The 27,784-nt window shown below is 32.4% G+C and overlaps 3 protein-coding genes across 3 annotated transcripts in view; all 3 read left to right on the forward strand.

The window, feature by feature from the left end:
• Stacl (SH3 and cysteine-rich domain-containing protein) overlaps positions 1–19,319 on the forward strand; it is a 173,764-nt gene extending 154,445 nt beyond the window's left edge. The window contains 6 exon segments of the mRNA XM_070641878.1: positions 7,424–7,639; positions 7,704–7,834; positions 9,246–9,341; positions 9,574–9,765; positions 16,429–17,582; positions 17,719–19,319. Of these exon segments, the coding sequence (XP_070497979.1) occupies positions 7,424–7,639; positions 7,704–7,834; positions 9,246–9,341; positions 9,574–9,765; positions 16,429–17,582; positions 17,719–19,105 (3,176 nt within the window). The 3' untranslated portion in view covers positions 19,106–19,319.
• On the forward strand, positions 10,977–11,738 carry LOC139091683 (farnesol dehydrogenase-like). Its single transcript, XM_070641833.1, has one exon. It carries the CDS (start codon positions 10,977–10,979, stop codon positions 11,736–11,738), a length of 762 nt encoding a protein of 253 aa, XP_070497934.1.
• On the forward strand, positions 12,043–12,853 carry LOC139091737 (farnesol dehydrogenase-like). Its single transcript, XM_070641900.1, has one exon. The coding sequence runs from the start codon at positions 12,076–12,078 to the stop codon at positions 12,835–12,837; it is 762 nt and encodes a 253-aa protein (XP_070498001.1). The 5' UTR covers positions 12,043–12,075; the 3' UTR covers positions 12,838–12,853.
• Positions 19,320–27,784: the final 8,465 nt, after the last annotated feature.

Genomic DNA, 27,784 nt, shown 5'->3' on the forward strand with positions numbered 1-27,784 from the left:
AATTGTGGAACCTTCCATTAAATGTCAAGCCTATGGCTAGACTATCAGTCAACTAATCGATGCTTCAGGATGGACTCTCAATCAAAATTCTCATCTGCCTCCGAGAAAATGCGCTCATTGCATAATGTGTCACCACGACTTTTTCCTACTTTCCATCAATATTTATTAGACAAAAATAAGAAAGTCTATAAAAGAGAATGAAGAATGTCATGAGAGAGAAAAGAAATTATTCTTTCTGGTCAATTTCAATTATGAACTTTTGCATCTTATGCTGACAAGTCTTTTCTCTTCTACTTCCCTTCTCTTTTTTTCAATAATATTAGATGAAATGACGTCACGTCCGTTTGGAATGCCACTGAAATTAGGCAGTGATGACGATGAAGAAGTACGATTTGAAGATCCGTTTGCTCGCGGTGCTCGAAAAAAGAAATTCTAGGAGAAATACTTTGTTTTGTTATAGTTTTAAGACCTTAAATTATTTTGACCAATTTTACAAAAATGACAGAAAATTCTTGGAAAAATTTATGAAAATTTATTGATATTATTTATGATTAAAACTACCTATTTTGATTATGGCAGATTGACAATAAATTCAGAAATGTAATTTGTAGATTTGAAATGTTTACAGACATAAATGATTCAGGGAGCTATGCTGCATTGATATCCGTCCTTAAATAATTTTTATCCTAAACTTTAATGCTGTAGCATCTAAAATATGCTAGGGATTTAATAAATCTTCTATTGCTGTCGATTATATGAATCCTAGCAGTGACATACGAATCCAAATAGACAATTAGCATGCTTATTCTCGAATAGATAAAGAGCATTCTCATGAATATGCTCACAGAATTGAGTATGATCAACTATATTGAATGAATATACTCATAAACACTCTCATTTTGGTGAGTATGCTCATTGTGTGTCAGGTAGTTTTAATGATTGAGATTCTCGTGATACTTATGAGCATAGTCATTCATGTGAGTGTGCTCATTGTCTTATAGGGTCATAAATGTCCACAAATACTGTACTATTCTATAAATCAGTCCCAATGGTGCTTTAAAGCAGTGGTAGTAACCTTTAATTTTTATACGGCACACCTTGGTGGTATGCCTAGATCAAAACCACAAACAGCGGTCACAGCAATCACAATAGTGTGTTGCAGCACACAGGTTGCTCACCACTGCAATAAAGCAGTTCTTAAATTTTCCACATCATTATTTGGGACGACCTGTTCCACTGCCTGTTCTCATGCTGCACTGAATCAAAATTATGAAATTCTTTTAATGAAGCACAATAAAGCTTCACAAATTTACCACAGCTAAAATACTTCCCTAATATAAAATTTGTTTATAATGTTATATTTCCACATACATTAAAGCTTTTTATGGTAAAGAGAAACAAAAAATAAGAAGCAAATGTTCTTCTTGTTCTAGTTGTCTTATAAGACTAATGTTTCTGCTACTTCCTTTATTTTTGTTGAACATGAGAGAATTGAGGAAAAACAAAATTTCCCTCATAAATTTGTTTAATTTATTATATTTTATATTTTTGGATCTGTTAACCACACATACAGAAATTTTTGAGGAATGTGCCTTAGAAATAATATGAAAATTTATGTACACACATTCTTATAAACACGTAACCGTAGCATCTCACCATCAGAATGTCGTAAAAAAATTTAATATGAAAATTATAAAGCAGCAACCCAATGTCACGTGTATTTTGTAAATAAGGAACTGTAAATAAAATGTTTAGCAAAATTAACCTAAAATTGAGTCATAAAATTATGTTCAAGTGTACAGGCAAGCCAGAATGAGATATCAAAAAATTCTAACAGAAATTTATGACCCGAGTCTGTTCAGTCATAATGCAAAATAAACAAAAAAATTGCCATTGAGCAAGGAAAAAAGGGATGTCACTGTATGCGAATGTGAATGCTCAGTATGGTCTTAATAATGTCATTTTCCGGAATTTAAATTTATTCCATCACGTTTCCATTTTTCATTCACGTTTTATAGAATTTATAATTCCATGATGTACAACTGGTTACCCGAGCGACACTGATAATAGCAGCATAGACAGCCATTTGGACGCCAAATTGAGGCAGCTTCCATTTGATGTTAGTCAGAGTCGACTCGAAGTACTGGAAAAGTAGACTAGAATCGACTTCGACTCTAAGACCAACACTAAATGGAAGCTGCCTCAGTTTGAAGTCCAAATGACTGCTAATTCCACTTGGTGTTAATAAAAGAGGTTTACCTAAGCCTTTTTCATTTGTGTCGCTCGGTGTTGAATTTTTTCCATTTTTGATGAAATGTTTCTGTTAATAATGTAAAAGAAGCAGCATAAATCCTTAATATGTCAGATTTCTGCTATCGATAACTTCATGTGGATGAACACGAAGTTTTTCTTGTTCCTTATAAATGAGGTCAGAAACAGCAACGAATTAATTAAGACAAAATGCGCTCAATTCCCCAAAGTTGACCTTTCATGTCTGTCTTCTGCTCAAATCCTCTTCTTATCAAGCAAAATGACACATTTTTTTAACATCATGGTCCAATACCGGACAGGTCATTTGAGAAATGAAAGTTTTGCATAACAATTTATATTTATTAAATTTTCTGTACATTTAAAGCACCTGACTTGTGCATCACTATCGTATTCAACTCGCAACTTTTCAACCTTATAGAAATTAAATTGTGACCATCCATTTAATTTCGTTACCATCGTGTTTCCACATTTAATCTAATTACGTTGCAAAATGTAACAAAAATTATTTTTTTTTTAATCTCTTGATGTAATGAAATTTTTCTGTTAGAATAACTCCGGGATATCATTGAAGCTGCTATTTTTATAATTTATTTACTTTCATTTTAATCCTATCCAGTACTCTGGATGTCAGTTTGGTTGTATATCTTGTTTTCATGTAGTTTCATGTTGATTGAAAAATGTGCTAAAAATTATGGCTGAAATTATTTTTGGGTTTGTAGAAAGAAGTTCTGGATTCTACTTCTAGTTCAAAATTCTACTGAAAATTTATGTCATTTTATAGTTTTTAAATGTTGTGATTTTATAAGGAATGTTAGATGTTGGCAGTAATGAAGCACATAAATGTAAGTCAATTTTATGAGTTTTACAGAATTTATTTCCATACCTTAATGCAATTTAATATAAATATAAAAATACTAACAATAATGCTTGTCTTTCTATGTCTGACTATAAATAACATCTAAGCTAATAAATAATTAATCTAGGAAGTTGACAAATTAGTTTGTCATCTAAACACTATACAAGTAATGAAAATGGTACTGAAATGAGTGATTCTGCCTCTGGTAATAAATAATACTTACTTACTTACTCTCTATGACTATGAGATCATATGTACAATAGAATATATGGCTACAACAGGAGAGGGTATTAAATATTCATAATATTAAATGCAAAAGTTTTTATAAATTTATATACTAATGAGGGATCTAAAATAGCAGTTCTTAGTAAGGGTTCTAGTGACCGAGATCAAGACTTCACAGTCTCGATCTAAACTTCTAAGTTTTGTTCTAAACTTCCCAATCTTTGTCTAGACATCTGGTCTTGATTTCGGTCTCGATCTCGGCCTCAATCCTGATTCTGATCTCAGTCTGCATCCTAATCTAGGCCTGCATCTTGATCTCGGTCACTATCCCAATCTTATTCTCAGAAATTCCTCGAACATTTTTGATCAAAGCTATTTGTTGCTCGTTTGACTCCAAACTTATGCTTTGATCAAACGGTACAATCCCGAGAAACACAAATGAAAAATATGAAGAAATTCTATTTTGTAGCCATATGGATGCTACATGAAAGCAGATGCCATTTAGTGTTGCTAAAAGAGCTTTGGCGAAGCCTTAAAAGCTCTACAATAGAGTATTCTTTATTTGTGTCGTTCGAGATGGTCATCAAGCAACGATAGCCATGTTGATGGAACAATCACAAAATGATGTCTAAGTACCCTGACTACACGATAATACTCCATTTAGATAACATAAATATAAATTGAGTTTATTTTTCATTATTTTATCGATTGATTTGTATTCATAATCTTTAAGTCTTACAAAAATTCTACATTTTACATCATAAGCTTTAAAACTATCTGGAAACCCCTCATAAAACTATTCAATATTCACAAACTCTCTAAAGTATCATAAAACGTATGCACGAAAGTACTTAAATAACGTGTTAATGCATACTAAATATATAATGAATATTGCATAGCGTGTCATAATCCAGAATCTTAAGAACAAAAGAGCAGTACGGATATAATAACGAGCTTTAACAATTTAGCCTCACTGTGAGGAGTAAAAATAATTTTTTTGTAAATGGAAAGACTTTCAACATAAATCCAATTTAATACGCTCTTTGAGCATCGTTAAATTACGAATGAGGAATTTAGTCGTGTTTTTTCACCGACAAATGTTGAAGATGAAGAAGAAATTAAGTTGCTTATTACATAAAAAGATGATATCCACTTTTCAATTAAAAGAACCAAAAAAAAATTCATTTTAAATCACGAAAAATTATTTAATTCGCGAAGCTTAAAAGGTATGAAGTGATTAAAGCATGGAAAAATGAAAAATCCAGGTTCATGCTATTTTTAATTATCTTGTTGCTTAATTGATAGCAAGGAATTTCTCGTTCTGTTAAGCTGGTGAATTCTTGTGGAGGTGGTAATTGAATTTAATTATCTACGTGCTTTTATTTCCTTTAAGAAAATTAGGAAAATATAATAATTGAAGCTAGAATGTTTAATGAGAAGCGTTGGAAGTGGTCATTAGCTAATTACTTTATTTTTAGGCATTTAAAAATAAGTTTGATGATCGACAATTCAGTTTTACTGAGAAATACATTTCAATATAAGTAATGGTGATGTATCCGAACGACACAAATGAAAAAGGCTTTTAATTTTCCTTCATTATTCGCATTAACAAAAGTTGGGGGCTTCTATGCTAGGTGTTTGATCATCAAACTACCCCTTCCCCCTTTCTCTTGAGTCGGCTCCTGGTAATTTAATCTTATACAAGGTTTCCCGAAGTCTTGGTCTTGGCAAATTCGCGAAACGGAGACCGAAATCTTGGTCTCGTCATCAGGAACCCGTATTTATATAGCTCTCATTCCTAATACTTTTACTAAACTTTATGTTCATGAACCAGGTCCTGAACATTTTCATAATCCAACGTTACTCAAAGCTTCAATACTTCAACTATAAGAAGTATATCAGCTACTAGACTTGAAACTTACAATTTTATAGCCCTAAAATATTATTTAAAATAATTGACGACGATATCAATTTTCAAACACAATTTTTATCATCTTTTTCTTAAAAATTCACTAATTTGATAACCCCAAGCAACACAAAAAACTTTTTTTCATTTTCTTTTTTCGAAAAAAAGAAGTTTTCAGTAATTTTTCGAACTTAATCTATTTTTGTGAAAGCGTAAAAAGTAATTGAAGAGCTAATTAAGATGAAGAGTAATTTAAGACTCACCTTGCTTGGAGATCTTATACAACGTTGTGAAGTTTTGGAGATAAAAAAAGCATTAATTTTGAAAACTTCTAGGAAAACTTTAACTTTACAGAAAAAAATAAGAAGTTGAAAGAAGTTTTTCAAATTATATTTGTAGAGTTTTACAAATTAATGGAACCTAATATGCTGTAAAAATGTCATGAAAGTATTACACTCTTCCTTATTCTTGAATTTTTTAAATGGATCAATTGATATTAACTAGCATTAAGTTTTGAACTGAATTTCATGAGGTGGAAGTTCATGGCGATACTTTCTTACTTCGCTGACCATACAGATTTGTGATCCATGTCCAACCTATGTCTCTATTATGAAGCTTGCTCTATCATGAACTGGGTGTTTGGCTTTTAAATGGTGACTTCACTCTGAGTCATCCTTTTGACTACACAACTGTTATTTATTTTACAACCAAAGTATACAATGGATACTCAGAAGGCAAACAGCCTTGTAAAAGCGATAAATAGGTTTCCCTGGCTGGCATGATGCTTACGTGGAGTAAGATTCCATAATGTCTTGCTCTACGCCAGAATCGTGTCGATCTGGGGAAACTAAATGTAAACTTTTTTCATACCTTGAGACTCTCGGAATCATCACTCGAATACTAAACTCTGAAAAACTACATGGAAGGCCTGGTAGAGCTCCTAACAGGCAAAAAACATGTTCTACTTATATATACTAGAGAACACGCTCATTGCCTGCTAGGAAGCGGCATTTTGTTGTCATAAAAGTCTATCCAAGTCGTATAATACTAAATATCACTCAATTACACTAAATCATACCATAAAAGACGGTATTTATAACAATCATCATCTTAATAACTTGCATGCTTGCATGTCTATATAATTGTTGCTCATTTTGCATCCTTATAAAAATGTAGAACAACACTGATTAACTGATTTTAATAAATATTAGAGCATTGTCTTATAACATGAACAAAATGAATAATTCATTCATTACAATAAAATAAGAAACAAAGGAATGAATGTCGCAATGTCATAATAATTGTAAAGCATAAAAGCTCCTTAGTCATTAACAACTCTCTTCAGATTAAATACGATTATTAATCTCTTTGCTTCTTCGTAAAAATTACTACTCATTCTGTCTTTCTAAGTTCCATTGAGGAAAATTTTGTCAGAATTTTGTTTGGATACTGCAATGCTGACAGGAAAGCAGACGACGTTGAAGTGGCTGAGAATCCAGTCTCGATATGAATCTAGCTAAGAGCATGAAGTCGGCTCGGATTTTATATGAATAAGTGGACCTAAGTCGAAGCTTTCTTACTTAATCTGGGTCAACTTAGAGCTCTGCTTTAGCCTGAGGTCGAATTCAATCGAAACTGGTCAGAATCAGAGTCATGCTTGATTAGAGCTGGATATTTGGCTATTTCAACGTTGTGAGTTTTTTAGACTGATTCTCAAACTAAGATTGGCCAAGAATAGGTCAATGGAGGTTAAGTCAATGAAGTATAGATACCAACAATGGTCATGTTATTGTTCTTAGCAAGTAGCGAGTAATAATTCCAAAAAATCTGACAAAATAACCTCAATGGAACAATTTGATAAACTGTACACATCACTCAATAGAATCGCTTTTAATTATACTTTTTATATGCTTCAGTGCTTCTTCTTTAACGCTTTAACATAATTAATTTTTCCACTTCACTTTAGTCACATCATTTTTGTTGTTTTTTCTCTCATCACTTACTCTATTCTCTTCTTTTATTTCTGTTCCTAACACACAAAATATTTCTTTCATTTTTCACATCACAAAAAAAAAATCGCAAGTTCTAACAACAGCAAATTTTTTGTATGGAATTATCAAGCACAAAGCGTTAATAGACATTTTTCTCTTCCTCTAATAAAGCAGCACCTCATTCACCGAGACGACAGAAACTTAATCTTCGGATGAAGTCATTGAGTTTAGATTCACCTGAATCATCGGAGCTGCATGGACGAGGTAGAAGATATCCACCGACTGTATCAGCACAATATCATCATGGAGGATCAGGTGGTCATTTAGAGCATAGCACACCGCCGTCAAATAATAGTAGAAACAACAGCAGAAATAACAGTCGACTGCACTGTAAGAGCTAATCTTGAATTATTAATGAATTAATTAACTTTTAGTTCCTCTGCATTTTTTACAGCTCCATCGAGTCCCGGAAATCAGAGGAAATTGCTTTATGCCACACGCGGCCTCAAAACCGGTTCTGTGGATTTACCAGATGAGGTAGAAAAGAGCTTATCATCGGCCAGTACATCTCCGTGTCCATCTCCCGTAAGACAAATTCAGGTGCCCTGCGAAAGCTTTTCAATGCAAAATTCTCAAAAAAAAAAAGTTTCAAACTTATTTCCAATTTGATAAAAATTTGACAAAATATTTTAATTTCCTGATGGGTTTTCGATAACAACAATCAGTTTCAATGCACGCTATCGCTTCCTAATTTCCTGAAGTTTACTCTCGCTTGAGTTAACGAATTCTGCACAATTTAATCCTCTTTTTTCTCTCAGTTTTTCAATCTTTTTACTCACATTAGCTTTTGTAGAATTTGCAGCTAATATTACAATACAATTTTTATCATTGACATTTGTTTTTATTACATTTTTGTTACTGTTTGTCTCTCTTTTGTTCCTGTATTGCTAATAGAGCTAGTTTTGATAATAACAATTATATTACTTCCGTTGTCATGATATTGGATACTTTTAACTGCTGTCTTCATGAAATTTGTTATTTTATAAACTTCCAGAACATTATGATAATGTGGACAATGCAGGAAGTAATGTCGAATTGGGTAGAAAATATCTATTTGTGAATTGGGAATTCTTTAATTTTATGTGGAATTTTAAACATAATCATTGATCCAGTGAATGCATAATTATAATATTAAGTTTATCCTGACTTGAACATTACGAATTTAATTCGAGGGATGTCCAGATCATTTCTGAGATCCGTTCCCGCAAGGGTAACTTGACATAATGTTTAGTTATTAACTAGACATAAGGTCGATTAATGACTAATTTTACGGATCGGTCCAGACAGGATGTCCAGTTGTCAATTCGGGATTATTTCAATTAGATGAGATTTGATGCAGTTTCTGTCGCTGGATTAATCAAGAGCTATATTGTTTTTAATAATAGCTCCCATCTACAAATTTATTTTTTGAAGCCTTATTTAAGGAAACATCTACAGATCTTTTAATTGCATGTCCAGTCTATCTAAACCTTTTCACATTGAATGATCTAGTGAATAATCAAGTGCTTCTCCTGGTGGCTTAAACTCAAATTGTCAAATATTACGTGCTTCAGTAATGTTAATCCAGAATCCTGGTAAAATTGGGTTTTCTGAAGTTCCGCTATGAACTACGTGAATCATTATCAAGAAGGCGACTTGATTCGACTCCATATGAAATTCAAGCTTTGGATCATGAACTTTCAATTCCAATAATCCTTTAAAAGTCAATTTTCTTTAAAAATTTCATTTCCTGTACACCAAAGATCCAATAAAATTTAACAAGTACATACAGAAATTCAATATCATGAAAACTGGAAACTTGTTCCGATATAATCTAATTGTTTTCAATTTAATTTTATTGGTATCAAGTTTTAACAAAGAATTTTTCTTATTTTTCTCTCTTTATTCCTTTTAAAAATGAACTGACTATCCATCATTTACTGTTAAATGAAATTAGAAACCACAACGTTTACTGCCAACGAACTTGTATGTTGTACTTTACAATTTTAAATCGAGACATCAAGATGAATTGGATTTGAAAGCGGGATACAAGGTAAGATATGTGGGACATTGAAGTCATGCAATACATTAATAGGTCATTGCAATTAGAAACAGTCCGAATAGCAATATCAGTGTCAAGGTTGCTGATTTGGAACGAATAACCGACACTAGCTATTCAGGAAGAATTCTCATAAAATTTTAAATCAATTCCCAAGCAGACTTCAAGTCTCAACCATGAAAATCTTTCTATTTACATTCCTAATCCATCCATTATTCATTCACAGGTTACAGTCATTGACAAATCTGATCCCGATTGGTGGAAAGGAAAATGTCTCGGGCGAATTGGATATTTTCCATCAAAATACTGTACAAAGTTAGCAGCTGGAGAGAAAGCATTACAGGTAACACACAATCTACAAGTTTCGGATGGTGAACGAGGCGAGTTGACTTTATTAAGGGATCAAATTGTCATTCAGGTGAGTAAAATAAATCGACATGGATTCTTTACTGTACATTTCCATCTACGATGTTCGATTCTTGTATTTGTATTGACTTTTTACGTCAAATGAATGGAAAAAATAGGTGGGATTTGTGTGAAAACTGATGAGATGGTTTTTGATATTATAACAAGGAACTGAAAGTCAGCAAATGTCATGGTTAAATAGAATTTATACAGGGCAAGCAAGTTGAAATTGTAGACTGACAATAATGTTGATTAGATATGTTGTTATTGACTTTGGAGAAAATGAAAATAGTAAAGTAATGGTGATTATTTGACATTTGAGAAGGTAGTCAGATAGTAAAAATCAATAATGGGTCAATTTGCTATAAAATGTGATGTGGAATAATAGAACTTGGTGTACATAGAGGTATATAGACAGACATAACATGTTAAATTCAAACTTACAATAATTGCTTACTTACTTACTTACTGTAATAATGATCTAAGTGGGAATTAAGTTACAACAAAATGGTTCCTAACTGACTTTGTAGTTGGCTCTGTCAACTGGTTGGTTCAAATTCTCTGTCTGCGCTTTAAGTAACCTAGCAGGCATCGAGCATGCTCTTAAGAGTAGAATAAGCTAAGAGCAACGCTAGCGAGCATGATCACCTGACATATGTAAGAAAAGGCAAGCTCTCGAGAGTATGCTGTGTGTCTGTTAGGAGCTGACAATCTTTCATCGCAATTCTGCGTCATGTAACTTTTCTAGTTTCTTACCTGGACGTCTTACTCATATTAATTATTTGACTTAAACTAACTCGCTCTAGAGGTTTTGTACCTTTATTTGTATGCATTTCTCTTCTTTATTACGGTCTCTATCACTTAATCACATAACCCAAGCGGCACAAAACTATTCATGGTGCCGTTAGATCAACCTTGCCTCCAACCCTTAATACGTTTACTCATCGGTGCCCTTTCGAACTCGTTGTGCGCTATTCTGATGAACAGCTAATAAAATACTCAACAAATTACTCTGAGCTACTTAATCTCTGCATTCATCTGTACTCAAACTCTATTCCAGCTGTAAATAATCGATAGTTACATAAATCTAAAAAAAAATTTCTCTTTTTATCTTGTAATGCAACTTTTACTTTCATTATCATTCACAATTCTTCTAAATCCGTTCAGTTACTTGGCAAACGTTCGTGTAGACAGAAGTAAGTCTGCAAAAATAAATAAGCAGTTATGGAAAAGTGGCGCGGCAAAATTGCAGTTGTTACAGGCGCTTCAAGTGGAATCGGTGCAGCAATTGTGAAAGATTTAGCATCAAATGGAATTAATGTCATTGGATTGGCTAGAAGGAGTGATAAAGTCGAGGAATTGGCAAGGGAATTAAGTCATTATGAAGGGAAAATCTACGCTAGGAAATGTGACATTTCCGATTATGCTGCATTGAAGGAAACGTTTAAATGGATAGAAGAGAAATTTAAAGTCATTCACATTTTAATAAACAATGCAGGCAGAGGAATGGTTGGAAATGTTCTGGACTCGAATGAGGAAACAATTACGGCAATAAATCAAATTATTGATCTAAATTTAAAGGCACTCATTAACTGCACACGAGAAGCTTTCCGTCTAATGAAAGCATCAAATGATAATGGATTCATTGTCAATGTTAGTTCAGTTGCTGGCCACTCAATTCCATTTCCTAATCAATTGAGCATTTATCCATCAACAAAGCATGCAGTGACTGCATTTTCAGAAATTATACGTCAAGAACTGATTGTGAATAACAATGACAAAATTAGGATGACAAATTTAAGTCCCGGAGTAGTGCAGACAGAGATTTTTGAGAATTGTGGAATTGAAAATACTGAAGCCTTCTTTACACTAACACCTCATTTAAAGCCCGAAGATATATCTGGTGCTGTTACTTATCTTTTGGGTACACCATATCATGTGAACGTAACAGAAATGATTATTAAACCTGTTGGAGCTAAATATTGAGGAAAATATTTTCTGTACCGGAAGTTAGAAGCATAATGGTTATGATTATGTGATTTATACAAGTTAGAAAATTATGTAAGATTAAAGCGCATTTTTTGAAAAGCAATTTTGACCGTAAATAAAAAAGTTCTGAATTTAAAGCTTCAACCACTTCCTTACTTTTTAAATTGTTTTAGTCAGTTTTAGTTCTCTTTATTTGACAATAAAACTCACAAAAAATTAGAGAGAATTTCCAATTAATTCTCATGTCTAAACAATAAAATTGCTGATAACTGCTTTCAGTTCAGTTCCCTTTTTGAGGTCGTTCCAATAAGACAAAGCTGAAAAAATAGAAATAATGGAAAAGTGGCGCGGTAAAACAGCAATTGTTACAGGCGCATCCAGTGGAATTGGTGCAGCAATTGTGAAAGATTTAGCATCAAATGGTATTAATGTCATTGGCTTGGCACGAAGAAGTGAAAGAGTCGAGGATTTGGCAAGAGAATTAAGTCATTGTGAAGGAAAAGTCTATGCTCGAAAATGTGACATTTCCGATTATGCTGAATTAAAGGAAACGTTTAAATGGATTGAGGAGAAATTTACAGTTGTTCATATTTTAATAAACAATGCCGGAATAGGACAACGAGAGAGAGTTTTTGACTTTAGTGATCAAGCCACAGAGTCTATAAACAAGATGATAGATGTGAATTTCACAAACTTAGTTCATTGCACTCGCGAAGCTGTTCGGTTAATGAAAAAATCAGAAGATTATGGCTTTATTGTGAATATAAGCTCAATTTTGGGTCACATAATCCCATACCCAAATTATACAGCTGTATATCCACCAACAAAATATGCAGTATCTGCCTTTTCAGAGGTCATTAGACAAGAACTGATTATAGATGGAGATTCAAAGATAAGAGTAACAAATTTAAGTCCAGGAACTGTTAAAACGGATGTCTTTAAAACTGTTGGTGTTGAGGATTTGGAGAAATTTTTCACAGAAAGAGTTCATATCCAGCCTGAAGATATATCAGCAGGTGTTATGTATGTTTTAAGTACTCCATACAATGTCAATGTTACACAGCTGACGATTAAGCCAATTATGGAAAAGTTCTGATGCAGTCTTAAGTAATAGTTACAGTAAATTAAGAATCATAGTTCTAAAGGTCATTACCCGAGCAACACAAATGAAGAAGGGTCCTCTAAGTTGCTTTTAAGGCTCACCTAAGGCTTCTTATCTACATCTAATGGAAAACGCCTTCATGAAGCATCCATATTACTGTCAATTTTAGTAGAACGTTTACAACTTCAAGACAAAGTCTTCTTCGCGTGTGTCGCTCGGGATTGAATGTTCCAGACCTTTAAACATACATAAACTAATCATTTTTAAGAAGAAATTTATTTTATGATATTAAATAATAAAAGTAGTTCATGAGTAAAAAGAAATTTTGGAGATAAGAGTTCAAAAATCTCTCAGTGTATCTGTAACTGACTTTAGATTGTCTATTTCTAACAAAAGTATAAAAACATCAAGTCCCAAGCCAGCATAAATCTACTGATTATCATTCTCATATGCATTATCGTGTCTCTCAAAAATTATTCTCTCAACATTGCAGCATAAGCTCTCATCAAATGATGAAGAGTCTTTCACTTCTGTTAGTTATGTTTTTCAGTATCTCTAACAGACAAAGAGCTTGCTTACAAAATACAGTAATGTCATATCTTTATGAAAGCATGTTTTTTGTATGTTGTGGTATTATATGCTTTATTAAAAAATATGCAGAGATGAATGTACTCTGCATGCAAAACATAAACTATCGTCAAGTATTTAAAATGCACAAAATGTAAGCATAGAAATAAATTAAAATATTTGAAAAAAATCAGTCTGTAAAGCACAAAATAATATTGGTTGACCTCAACGTAACATTCGGCAACAAAATAATTTGAATAATTTGACACCTAATGACTGAATTATTTGGCCACAAATTTGGAATTTATTTACAAGTCGACTAAGATTAATTTGTAATTAAAATAACAGGTTTGAGGTTAGAAATGACCGTCTCAGCTGTCCGGCGACACAAATGAAGAAGGCTATGGTATGGCTACTATCCTCCTTGTTGTGGACGAATTGAATCCATTTGATGATTTTAGTGGCAATGAACATGAATATTGCAACTTGGAAGCCATTTTACAGCCTTCTGACTAAAACTTTATCGGAGCATTAAAAGCTACATGGAAGACCCATCTCCATTTATGTCACTCGGTCTCTTAAAGTCATTAAGCTTTTAATTCGTTCTGCAATCATATCAATTTCTTTTTATCCATCCACAATTTATGTCTTAAAAGAACACTTTCATCTGTAACTGTCAATCTAGCTCTGAAATACACAACAAGAAAATTCAGCTACGAATGGAACTAAAGAAGAAAAGAAAATCAAATCTTGTATGTTATCTCATAAGATAATACCTTAATTCTATTGGCATCAAAGCAAAGCTACATTTATAGAAAGAAAATTTATGTTTATAGCCAAGATTCAAGCATCCTTTTGCATTCATAACATTACATACATACAAAAGAGTGCCTGTATGTATGAAAAAATCATCAGAATTTTATGCCTTCCTACTATTTATTTTATATACATTTGTAAAACATTTCAGCTGAAGGGATGGACATTGATACTTTAGATTCAATTTTTATGAATGTAAATTGAGTTTCTTTACATGCTTTTTGCTGTCTTTTAGAACCTAAAGCGAGTAACTTATTTTGCATTTCAATAACTTAGGTATTTCACTTTTTTTCATTCATAAATGTTTGTAAGTCGAAAGGAAATTCGACAGACATAAACATTTGCATTCTTCTGTGATCCTTTTATGGAAGTCATGAATGGTATTTCCATATCCTGCAGACGTAATACCTTTTCAAAAATATTGTAAACAAAGCATCAGATTATAATGAAAATTAAGGCATAAATCTGAGAATGTGTACCTTAAATATTTTACTAGATTTGAGTTTTATTTTTGGAGAAGCTTTTGCGTCTGCAATTCAGGATGGAATTTCTGACGAATTCCTTTCATTATTTCTGTCGATTAGCCGAGGTCGGCTCCAAGTTGACGTGATTCTGGCATAATTTAACAAGAATTCTGCATCAAGCCAAGCCAGAGTCACGTAGATCTGGATCGGATTTTTTAGCGACACACCGATTTGTGCTTTTGGGTAAACAAGTAACAGACCCGATCGGCACATATTGAAATGTTGCCACCACGGCGACGAGTCGGTCGTATACTTAAAGCCAAGTGGCTGCCACTTGGCAAATCCGGTTGTTTTCGCCAAGTGGCAGCCACTTGGCTTTAAGCATACGACCGACTCGTCGCCGTGGTGGCAACATTTCAATTTGTGCCGATCGGGAGATGGATCAAATCCACCAATTTTGGAATATAAGCTAGTATCACACGAAACTTAATGGCTTGTCTATTTGATTGTGGACAGAGAAAATGTTGACCTGAAATAAATTTTTAGGTTTTTAAATGAATCAACAGAAAATTTCAAAAATAGAGCATAAAATAACATTTAAACCTTAAAATTGTTGAATTTGAGAACAAAGAAACGAGATGACAGTCAAAAAAACAAAAAGTTTGAAGTAAAGGGTAGGAAAACATCTAACATGATGAGGAGGAAAAAGAAGAGACAAAGAAAGGAAAACAATGCGACACAAAAGTTGTTTATACAAGAGCCCCAAGTATTTTTTTTTTCATCCCCTTCATTCCGCATAGCATCGTCATCCATTTGAGAAAAGAAGGAAATAAAATTTCATAAGACACTTGTTGCACACCTACAACATAAATGACAACGCAACATGAAGAACTTAATCCATGATTCACTGCCATTTCTATGAATACAGGCGCTCAATGTTTCTATCCTGTTAGGTTCTATGCTTTATATTTTGTTTACCCAAAACAACAGTTCTCATGAAGAAATTTATGCGGAAAATTAAGTTTCAGACTTTATTGTTCTTCTTTGCTGTTTGACTCTATTTCCAATGGATGATATTGAATAACAATGAATTGGGCAGGTTCTGTTTTAATAAATTGGACATTCCAATCTGGATTATTTTGAATTTGATCTTAAATTTTCAACCCATAAAATACTTTAATTTTAATCTGTATAGTTAGTGAATGTTGAAATGACTCCTGGAGCCTTTAAATGAAGGAACTTAGAACTACCTTACAAGATATAAGAACTAGACGAAAATATGTTCTTTACTGACTGAAGATTGAAAACAAACTAAATATTTCAATTGAGGGGACCAACAACCATAAAAGGGTAAATCAACTAATTTTAGTCGCTTTGATACAAAGTTTGAATACAAAGTAACCGTTGAGATATTCTCTTCCATGAATCTCACTAATTCTGGTTTGTATATACTCAGAACTCAGTTCTTACTAAGAAATCCAAAACCAGAACAATGTAAAAGGGTATTTCACTCATCAAACCATGGTTAAGATTCATTTGCTGACTTTCCTTTCAAAAACCATGTTAAAAGTCTTATTTAAATTCCAAACATAAACGAACACAATGCTAATATTTATAAAGCTGTACGATTATACTCGAGTTCATTCATATTCATATTCAACATCATTCATTCTAGTTCTTCTTCATCGAAATATTATGACTAAATTTAACCTTTTTTTTCTCGCCCACAATAATGTAGACCGGAGATGAGGTGAATGGCATGGTGATGGTACGATCAGCAGAAGGTCGACAAGGCATATGCCCTGGAAAATATCTTCAAGAAGTCTGACAACCGGAAGACCAAAAACTTGATAGGGATCGTGATAAGAGGGGTATGGGATTAACATTTAAGTCTATAAATAAACCAGCAACATCAACATTATCGACCACAACAATGATGAAAAAATCTAGTAGTTTTAGTTTTTGTCAACTAGCAGCAGCCGCCGCAACGAGTAGTGCCGGTAGTAAAACTCCCCAGCATCCACCTGCAAAATTAGATTTAGCTAAATTAACATCACAATTAAAAGGTAATACGGCCAAAAAAGTAACAGATGATAGTTTTCGACGATGGGAGGAACAGAGAGCAAGAAAATTGGAAGCATTGAATATTAATACAAAAACTGGAAAGAGAAAAACACCAGCGAAAAGTGAACAGAAGCAGCAGCAACAGTTACAACAACAACAACAGCAGCTTCCTCAACCGAAAAAAGAAGAGAAAATACAACATGTTCAGCCACCTCCACCAAAGAAGGAAGAACGGCAGGCCGTCTTAGTAAAATATAATCACCAAGAGACAATACAACCGCCACCCTTAAAGCCCCGCAACCCGCAACAAACTACATCAGCAACATCCCACAAATCATCATCGCGTCATCATCATCATCATCACCATCGAGAACGTGAACGCTCACAAACAGCACAACGACGACCAAAAATCTCACTCCATCCAAATTGGTATACGGAGAATATTTATACAAATCAATCAATGGACGATTCAGACTGCGATAGTGGTATTATCAAAAGACCATTGACGACATCTGCATCATTTTCGCATTACAATACGAGAAGTAGTAATCGATATAATCAGAACAGAAATAGTTTTCATCACTATGACTTTAATGGCAATAATCGAACGAATAATATCAATATTAACATTAGCAATACGGCAAATACAAAGCTTCATGGATATTCATCATTTGAGGATGATGTATTTGATATGGACCAGCAACAGTGTTTTGAACGACATCGCAATTATCCAAAATCGCATAGCTGTAGTTTTGCTGAACGACAACGCGAGAGGACGATAATTGATGCACGGTCACGAAGTGTACCGAAATCTCAATCATTCACTGGGTAAGTCAATGCTTTCAATATGTAGATTATTAGAGCAATGTCATTAATATCTATAGACAAGTCTGTTAGTTTAGCACTAAATTGACAGCAGTCACAAAAATTAAATAAATTTTAACACAATAATTTTTAAATCTAGACCAAATCGAACAAACTTGACACAACAGCAGTGTGACATGGACTTGATAGAGTATCAACGTTATAAACGAATGATGGAAGCACAACGACATAGTTCAGGATATTTTGGACCCCAAGCGTCATCAAATCAACCGCACAGTGCCGAGCCATTTGTTATGCGAATATGTGATCGAGAAGGTTGCTTTAGTGAGACATGCCTGGTGAAAAATGTCAATAATAGTCAGAATATTTCAATCAATAATAACATTATTAATAACAATAACATCAATACATCACATATTATAAATGAATGGGATTTAAGGAATAAGAACAGCAATTATCGAGATCGAGGTGATTCGAGACGTAATATGCCACCGCGTGAGACCTTTCTGGATGATGTTGAGACATTCGATGATGACGATTTCATCTTTAATGATGGATTCTCATTTCAAGAATTTCCATGTCAACCAGCACGACCAAGTTCGAGACATCCACGCTCACATCATAATCCATATTTCTCATCAATGTGTTGCGCACAGAAATTTCCAGATCAATTTCATCGACGAAGACGTGTCTATGATCGTGATTTGGATGATTTATTTCGTCGGGAACGTTCAAAGGTGCTTATACGTAATAAATTCGATAAACTTAATAAATATAGTGATGAATTTACGGATGATTATCAAAAGTCATTTGAGGATTTATTTCATGAAGGAAAGACGACTACACATGGTCACAATTTAAAGCCATCAAAAGCAATGTTGGAAGTAAAGCCACCAAATAAGTATGATGATACTGAGTCTGACTCTACTGATCTAGAACTGGATGACTTTAATATTGATTTCGAGAAATATTGGGAGGAACTTGAAGATAAGAATCTATCAACATCATCAACATTAGAGCTTGCGGATGAGAATTATGATGATAATAATAATCATATGGATAGTAAAAGCACTGATCAAGATATCGATCATTCAAATAATGATAGTGATGCTAACAATAATCCAATAAGTTTTATTAACGATTTTTATAAACCAACAAAATATTCGCCTCTAAATTCCAAGCGCCTTGACTACTTTCAAAAAATTTTGCCACCAAAAAAGATTAACATTTCAAGTACAGCACGTCCATTAGGTCTCGTAACACCAAACGATCATGTAGAATATGGAGCATCAATGAAACGTCCATTGACATTAAGTAACATAATTGAATCACCCATTCATGATTCATCGTTCACGTACAATCATTGTGATGAGAGCACAGAACATCCAAAATTCGAAATAATTCCAAAAAAGACTGGTCTTAAAATTTCACCATTATACAATTTTGAATTTGATAATTGTCATAATAGTATAATTAATAATACATGCAAATTAAAAAGTACGGCGCGTCCGCTGATCTTTTGGTGATTAATGTTGAGCACAGTGAGGGGGATTTTGTGAGATTAGGAGAAATTTTATATTAATTTAATGATTGTTACTTGACTTTTAAGCATTAAGTTAGAAATGAATTTAGTTGAGCTTTATTCACAAAATGGTTTTAGCTTTCCTACAATTTCTATTATATTGAAAAGTTTTGTGATACAATTATTGATGAAACTACTAATCGGAAAGCACACTGCATAAAAAAATTAGAAAATTCAACTCCAGATTAGCGTAACCTAGGGTGGAAGTCGAATTCGATGAAATCTATAAGGATTTCCAAAAGTCTCGCTTTCGATGATTTTTTAAGACCGAAACAGTGACGATAACAGAGTTTTTTTTTCCAAGACTCGGTCTCAAATCCTCTTAAAATCTAGCCTTATACTAGAACAGAGCTTAAAGTCGACTCGATTTGTATGAAAAAGTCGACTCAAGTCGACTCGACTCTAAACGAAATCTGAGTCTATTTCGAGCTCTGAGCTAGAGAAGAGATTTAAAATTGTGACTTAGGACATTTCAATCTCGGAATTGAAAACTCTAGGCCAGTGTCACATTGACCTAACATAGAATTTTCGCTTTTTTCATGTAGTGTGCCTTCCGAGTTAGTTAACTGTCATAAATTATGAATATATTTGAGTCTACAGGTATTATGCTGCTTTTAAATCAATTTTAAATATGTTTAAATGATCAAAGTCTACAAAAATTACAACATCGATCTCAATTTTAAAAGTTTTAATGATTATAGATCACGTCAATAAGTTGTCTATTACACTTGAACATGCTAAATTTCTATGATAATTGACTTAAAAAATCTTATAATTTTCATGTCTCGAGCAACACAAATGAATAAGGCTCCGCAACAGAGCTTCTAAGAATCCTCTAAAGCTCTTATTTTAACACGAAATAGAAGTCGCTTAAATTTGGCGATCATATGAAAATTTGAGCTTTAGCAGAGCTTTGAGATTTTTGTTATCCGGAGATTTTGTGTCGCTTGGGATGATAAATCCCTAACAGACAAAGAGCATGCTTTCATGATACAGAAAGTGGTACCAAAAAACGGTATCTTTACCTGTTAGGGGAAGTTCATTTGAGACAAAGAAATCAAAAATTAAAGTCTATAAGAAGAACAAAAGAAGTTGTTAAATGTGAATTCTATGTTGTGATGATTTCATTAAGGAACAAAAAGAACAAAATAAAAAGCTTTGTGGTCGATTATGATGATTAAAATTAACGATCCTCGATTGTAAGTTGTTGAATATATTTTTTCCTGTAGAAAATGATGAGTAAAAGAGTTTAACTTGTAAGATTGCCAAAAAATCCAAAAAAAAAAAAACACTGCATCATTCACACTATTTGGAGCTTTTTAAATGAATACAAAAAAATTAAAATAAAATTTATTGTAAGGTTGATAAAAAAAAAAAACTTTTTTATTGCATTCGAATTTATTGCAAAGAAATAAAAAAAAAAAAACATTCACACGCGGCTATACATTCTTTAAATAAGTATTAAAAAATTTGATAAAATATAGCTTTGCATGCAAGTCGCATGAAGGTTTAAAATTGTGGAAACAAAGTTGAATTTATTTAAGGAACAAAAAATACATGAATTAGATTAAATTGCATATCGTGCGCATTAAAACAAAAGAAATTAAATGAAAATACAGCAACACACACCTTTTTGTAGACTGTGGATTGAAAACACACTGTATTTTAAATATGATGATGATGATGATGATGACGATGATAAACATTATAGAGATTAAATATATAATTGTGTAGAAATTGAAAATGATTCTTAACTTAAAAACTTAGTATTAACAAAACCAAAAAAAAAAATGATTAACAATATTTGTGAAAATTTATAAAGAAATTATTACGCCGGATCTTATGAACAAAATTTTAAAAATGAAGAGATGAAAAATGATCAAAAACATTAAATGAGATTCAAATTCTCAGTTTTTGTATGATTTATTCGTGTGTGAGAATCATTAGTAACCAAAAAAAAGTAATGTATTCGATAGTTATGCTGGAAATTTTGCTACATTATTGCTTCACTTTTTATGTTCTTAAGGTTATGTTTTGAGAAGATTTTGTTTGGGTAACACAGTGGTGGGTAATCTTTTATGTGTCATGGTACTTCTCAACTCTGGTAATATTTTTACGACATGCTAATTCCAGAAAGCACATCGGCATGCCGCGAAACACTGGCTATCCACTACTAGTGTTCATGATAATATTATATTTCTATGAATTTTTCATAAATTGGGATAACTTAAAATTAAGGTTTAATTGTATTTGGTTAGAACGGTTTTCAGTCTGAGCGACACAAATGAAAAAGGCTCTGTCACGTAGTTTTTAAGCCCCACACAAGCTCTTTGATAACATTTAAATTGAGCCGCCTATATTTTTCATCCACGTGGATACCAAACTGAAGTGGCTTTTGTTGTTAATAAAAGAGCTTTGATGAAGCCTTAAATGCTGCGTGACGGATCATTTCTCATTTCAGTGTTGCTCGCGTAGACATCTGTAGTGGAAATGTCAAACGATTGATTTTCGATCGATTTTCAAGTCCTTGAGCTTTTGGAAACTCGGGTGTTGAGTATGGGCATCAATACATGGATATGCTACCATTACAAATCTTTAAGAAAATTCCAATAAAATCAAAATTTCAGATGAATTATGATGAACCCAAATCTTCTCTTTACACATCCCTAGAACAAGCTTCAATCTTTTTTTGCTCATAATATTACTTCCCACAATTTTTAAAACAAACTCAATAGCTAGTTTTGAAATGATTTCATGTTTTATATTCACAAGACAAAGTTTTAAAAGAAATTATTTATTCATTGATTTCTATAAAGTTTTTGATTTCATTTCTAGTTCAAGTGATGCAAATTTTATTAATACTTTTGTGCTGTATTTGCAAACAGTAAAAAAAAAGTTTCTAGATTGTCTGTATTTTTTAACTTTTTCCAGTTGAAGTTTAATAAACTTTTGTTGAATTTTGTCAATTTTTAAATAGTATTAAATTAATATTGACATGGAAATATGGCTTTTGAATTCCTAGATTATTCTGGGTTTTGGGGAACTTGAGTGACACAAATTGAGAAGGCTCTGCCATAGAATTCTAAAGGTTCCGCAGAATTTCTTTTATTGACATCAAATTGAAGCCGCTTAGAATGAGCAGCCATTTGTGCGCCAAACAGACAATTTCCATTTAGTGTTAACAATAGAGTTTTAGCGGAGCCCTTCATTTGTGTCGCTAGGGAAAAATTTAGTACTAGCAAAATTTTACTAAAATTAGTCCCAATCAGTTTTAAAATGCTTTATATTGTATATGTAAGTAAAATTTTAGAATCTATCCTCGAGTGGGATCAATCAAATGTCACATGCACTTAAATGGCTAAAGTGTATTTTGCAGTTTCTTGTGACTGTCGAGCATAATTATGACGATTATGCTCGCAGCTCGACTAAATATCAAAGCTCGAAGTCAACTTGGATTTTGTATGAAAATGCCGACTCATGTCGACTAGACTTCGTATAAAATTCTCGAATTTTATATGAAGTCTAGTCGACTTGAGTCGATTTTTCCATACAAAATCCGAGACAACTTCCAGCTATGCTATATATCAACTCAGCCATTTTCATTGAAGTGAATCCTTCCATTATTTATAAAATTTGAAGAATTTTAATTTTAAAATTTGATAATATTCACCAATTTAATTCAATATGCCTCAAATTTAGCAAGCTATTTTCCTACTTAAAAATTTTAAAATTCTTTGGAATGAGTACGACAAAGTTTGAATATTGATAAAGTTTTACTAATGAAAAAACAATTTAATAGAAAAACTTATTTTTCAGCATGAAAAAAGACCAAAAAAAAGCTTCATAATATTCGCGATTCTCTTCTTTATTCCAATGCTAATTTGAATGAGAAAAGAAATGAAGAGGTATAAAAAAAATTTAAAGTAGTTAATTAATGCACATACATAAATAATAAACGAAGAAAAATAAATTAAATTCACACGCATACAGATCAACACTGAGCAGTACACTCAACAGATGACAGAATGGAATATCTTTGTTAAATGTTATGTTTTAGATGAAAAAAAACTATAATTGTATTGTTGTTATGTCAGTAAAAAAATGATATAAAATAGAATATAACTATGTTTTAGTGCTGAAAATGGATAAATTTAAATTATATGCAAAATAATTATATCTAGAACAAATTTCCTTATTGTCAGAGCTTGAAGTTGAGTCGGATTTTATATCGAGTTGATTCCGATCGACACAAGTCTTTCATGGCATCCAGGTCACGGCTACATCTCATCCAAGTGGCAATTTTTATGGCACTTAACATGAAATTTGCTCCTTAAACGCGATATGGCAGCCATTTGGATAACATGAATAGATCTTTCGGAGAGTCAACACAAGTCGACTCAACTCCACACAAAATCCGAGTCAACTTCCAGCTCTGCTTCTTGTTAATTTTTCCATTTCCAAATTTGTTGCTCGATTTTAATATTTTTTTCAAATACTTTTTTGAGGTAAAAAAGCTCAAAAAAATACTTAAATAATTGTCTAGAACTCAAATTTTATAAGATCCTCATCATTTTTGTTTGCCTGCCTTTTAGCAGAATTTCTTACAAACATTCATATTCATGATCCACAAAAATCACACAAATTAAAAAAAAAAAAGAAATAAATAAAGAGAATCCATAACATAAACATAAATGAGATGATTTTCTCAATATATATTAAATGAAATTCATAAGCCAAGTAGCTGTAACTGTTATTAATTGAATTTTGACTATAATTTTATTATAATGTTTTCAGAAAAATCTTACAGTACCTAGTGAGTATGGTCTTTGGCACCATAAAGTGCTCATTGAGCATATGCTTGAATATTAGGAGAAGTATTCTTTAAAACAGTATGAGTTTCAATCTACAATATTAGGAATAATTCAAAATTAATTGAATAGATCGATAGAACCAAGATCATAGTCAGAGCTTGGTTTTGTGAGTCATTCACTACATCATCATTACGATGAGTCGCTAAAGCATACTTCTGAAAGATCGGTTGCTACTTGAAAAGCAAATAGCGTAAAAATGGCCGAAAAACCTTGATTTAGGTCGATTTGACTCTATACTAAAGCCAAAAATGATTCCAATTTTTAGGGACAATCAATCAGAAATGTTCTTGACTCAAAACTTTTCCAAATTTTTGTCAAAAATTTTCCTTCAAATTTGTTTTCAGGACAGTCAAGCTACTCAACTAGTAAACGTCTTTATACCAGTTTAAGACGTTGTTGTGTTAAAAGAAATAATTTCCTTAAAAAATGTGAACAAAACGTGATACTAATAACCAAAAAGAACTTAATTTATGATAACTAATTGTATCAGCTATTTGGCTTGTGGATAAGAAAATGTGAAAAAGTATGAAAAACTCTTAAAGAATTTTTTAAAAGAAATGAAAAGAAAGAGAATTTTTTTTTCTAAGGTACGATAAAGAAGCAGCATTCAAAGATTATAAATGAGGAAAATTTTAGAATGTAAGGTTTAAAAAAATGAAAATTTTATCACATATAGAAAAAACCATAAAAAATTCACCAACAATGAACTCCTTATTAACATTTTATATACTTTATACTATATAAAAAAATGATATTTACATTTTTATCCAAGAAACAAGTGAAACTTTCATCCAAAAATCCAAATTGTGCAAAAAAAGTCTCTTATCTAACATTCATATACATAATAAAAATATTAAATACATTTTAGGATAGTGGCGATAATTTAATGTTATAAATACATCCATTGACTAGAAAATATGGAGCAAACACACACACATACACATACACTGAAAATGATAAATGAAATAAATGGAGCAAAAAATTAAAAAAGTTGAAAATTTTTATTTAAGCATTTCAATTTTTGTTGATTTTTCAGGACTTTCTGATGTTTCAGACAAGCTACAGATGTGGGTATTTGATGATTGAATGCTAAGTTGATGATTGCGGGTATAATTTGTTAAACTAGCTGGCATTCCATAAAAAGCTGATGAACAGCATTAGACTCAATCTATTTCAGTTTGTCCAAGAGGACCTCGAGCGGACAAACTAGTTGGTGGCTAATTCTAGCGTATTTTGTTTGATAGAATGAGTCATTCGAGTGCATAGCTTGAAAACATTGAATATTAATCAGTTGACCATCATCTTGAATTATCGAAACATTCTGAAGCTTTATCAAGATGCAGCATTTAGAGAGAAAAGGACAACCGCGTTCAGACAAAAGATTCCATTCATGTTCGGGTTCGCAGTGCTACAGTGTAATCAGACTGCTCATGCAAATTTTTACAAAAATGAACTCTTAACATCCCGAGCGAAACAAATGGAGAAGGCATTGTCTTGGCCACGAAACTTCAATTCCATCTATTTTTGGTATTAATAAAAGAGGCTTAGTTGAGCCTGTAAAGCTTTCGTGGCAGAGCCTTTCTTCATTTGTGCCACTCGGACATAGTTGGTATTTGATCTCTCAATTTACAGCTTTTTTGTTTTCATTAAATTTTAAAAGCATTTTCGGATGTGCAATACGGAACGGAAAGTTTAATTTCAAGGAATTACAGATTAAATACTCTAAATGTATATAGTGTGAATTATTCATGCTGTTTAATGGAGTTCTTAAGTAGATAATATTTAAAGAAAATAATCTTAACATTAATTAATCTAGCAATCAAGGAAGACATCTCTGCGAATAAGAAGTACACCCTGCTTAAGAATTTTTAAGATATTGTAATTTGCTGCATTTTTATGTCAAAATTGAATATGAAGCTGCAAGGGATTTGAAATCCATTTCATAAACATTATTCAGGTTCAAGGAAATAAATCACAAAATACCTGAAAATTCAACCAAAATCGTATTCTGTGGTTCTTCAGAATTTAATATTTGCATCTTTATTATGTTAAGGAACAACAAAAAAAGGGTCGACGTGAATAAAATCTTTGGGTATTAACGAGACTACTTGAGCTCAATTTGAAGCAAGCAAAGTACATGTTGATATTCGAATCTTTAAGAGCTATCGATTTTTTATGGGGTAGCATAAAATTCTTATTCATTCTCAATTCTTATTTTCCGCAACAGCTCCACAACACCTCAAAGAAAATTTCTTTTAAATGTGGGTCATTTTTTTACTCATGGACTTTTTATGCTTCTTATCCGAGCAACACAAAAGAAATGTAGATTTAAAAAGTCTTTTAACGGATGACCAAAATGTAGCTTTGCCTCGTGATTGAGAGTCATTGTAAATTATTTAAGAACAATTTTCTATAGTTTAAATAACCTTATAGGCACTGTATTTAATGGCAACTAGTTTGAGGCCACCACATGGCATAAAAGTGGCAATTTTCATGTTAAGCACCATAAAATGACAACTACTTGGCAGCCATGAATAATCTAACAAATAAGTATGGCAAACAGCCTTACTTTTCGCGACATAAATTCCCGAAGGCCAAAGAACTCATGGAAGGATAGAGATAGTGTCACACTTGGAATTGGAAATTGGTAAGCGGTAGCCAGCGATAGAGCCAGCTTCAGGAACCGACTGAGGGAGGCCATGGATCACACTTGATCTGTACGGCTAGCGAAGTAAGTAAGTAAATGCCCGAAGAGATGCACTAATATCGAGAAGGATTGTTGCTCGGGATACTCAATGAAGTGAAAAAACTTTTTATTTATTAGGGGAAAATTGGCTTTGAAATTTTGATGAATGAAACAAAGCACGCAAAAAACGTGACAGTAAGCAAAGGTGGTAGGTATTCTTGTGGTTGCTAAAATTACTGAAAATTCTTGAAATTATATTTTAAAATTTAATTGAGGCTTTCTAAAAGTTTTGTGTATAGTTGTACAATTATTGAGTCCAAAAGTCCAAAAGGAAGTCGTCTCTTTGTAACATCCAGATGGCTACTAAACTTAGGAAGCTTCAATTTGGTGTTAATAAGAGCTATGGTGTATCCTTAAAAGCTCCGTGATGAAGTTTTCTTCATTTGTATCGGCCGAATTTGAGTCAACAAATTCGATAAATCTGGGATTGTCAATCTCGTCCTTAAATTCCTCTGAATATCGCATTCAATGCAATCCTCAGAATGACAAGGATCATGCTCATGAGTATGTTCGCAAAATTGACCATGCTCATTGTTATGATTGAATATACTCACGAGCACGCTCATTTAGGTGAGTATGCTCATTATCTGCAAGGGAACAAGTTTTTTAATGCTGTAAACATTTTTATAAATCCATCTGTAATTTAGAAGCATCCAAAAATTAATTGCCCATATTTATCATTAAATAATTAAGTAACAGTAAAATCTGTTATATTTATTAGTCAAATATCGTCTTACAAATTATCCTTGATATTCTTATTCTCTTATAAATGTAATGGTACAAAAAAATCTTTGTTTCTAAAATTTTCATTTTATATTCTATATCACAATCAACACTTTTGGTTTCAGCTCTTGGTTGATTCCTTTTTTGTTTTAGTTAATTAAAATTGTCCATAATTTTTTGATTAATTTTTTCAAAAATGTTTAAAAGTTGCTCAATATTTACAGGTCTTTTGAAGTTATAGAATGATTAAGGCTAGGCTGAATAGAAATCAGTATACCCAACA

The sequence above is a fragment of the Chironomus tepperi genome, unplaced genomic scaffold (genome assembly GCF_022539635.2).
Source record: "Chironomus tepperi strain 1889 unplaced genomic scaffold, CSIRO-AGI_Ctep_v1 contig_260, whole genome shotgun sequence".
NCBI classification, from domain to species: domain Eukaryota; kingdom Metazoa; phylum Arthropoda; class Insecta; order Diptera; family Chironomidae; genus Chironomus; species Chironomus tepperi.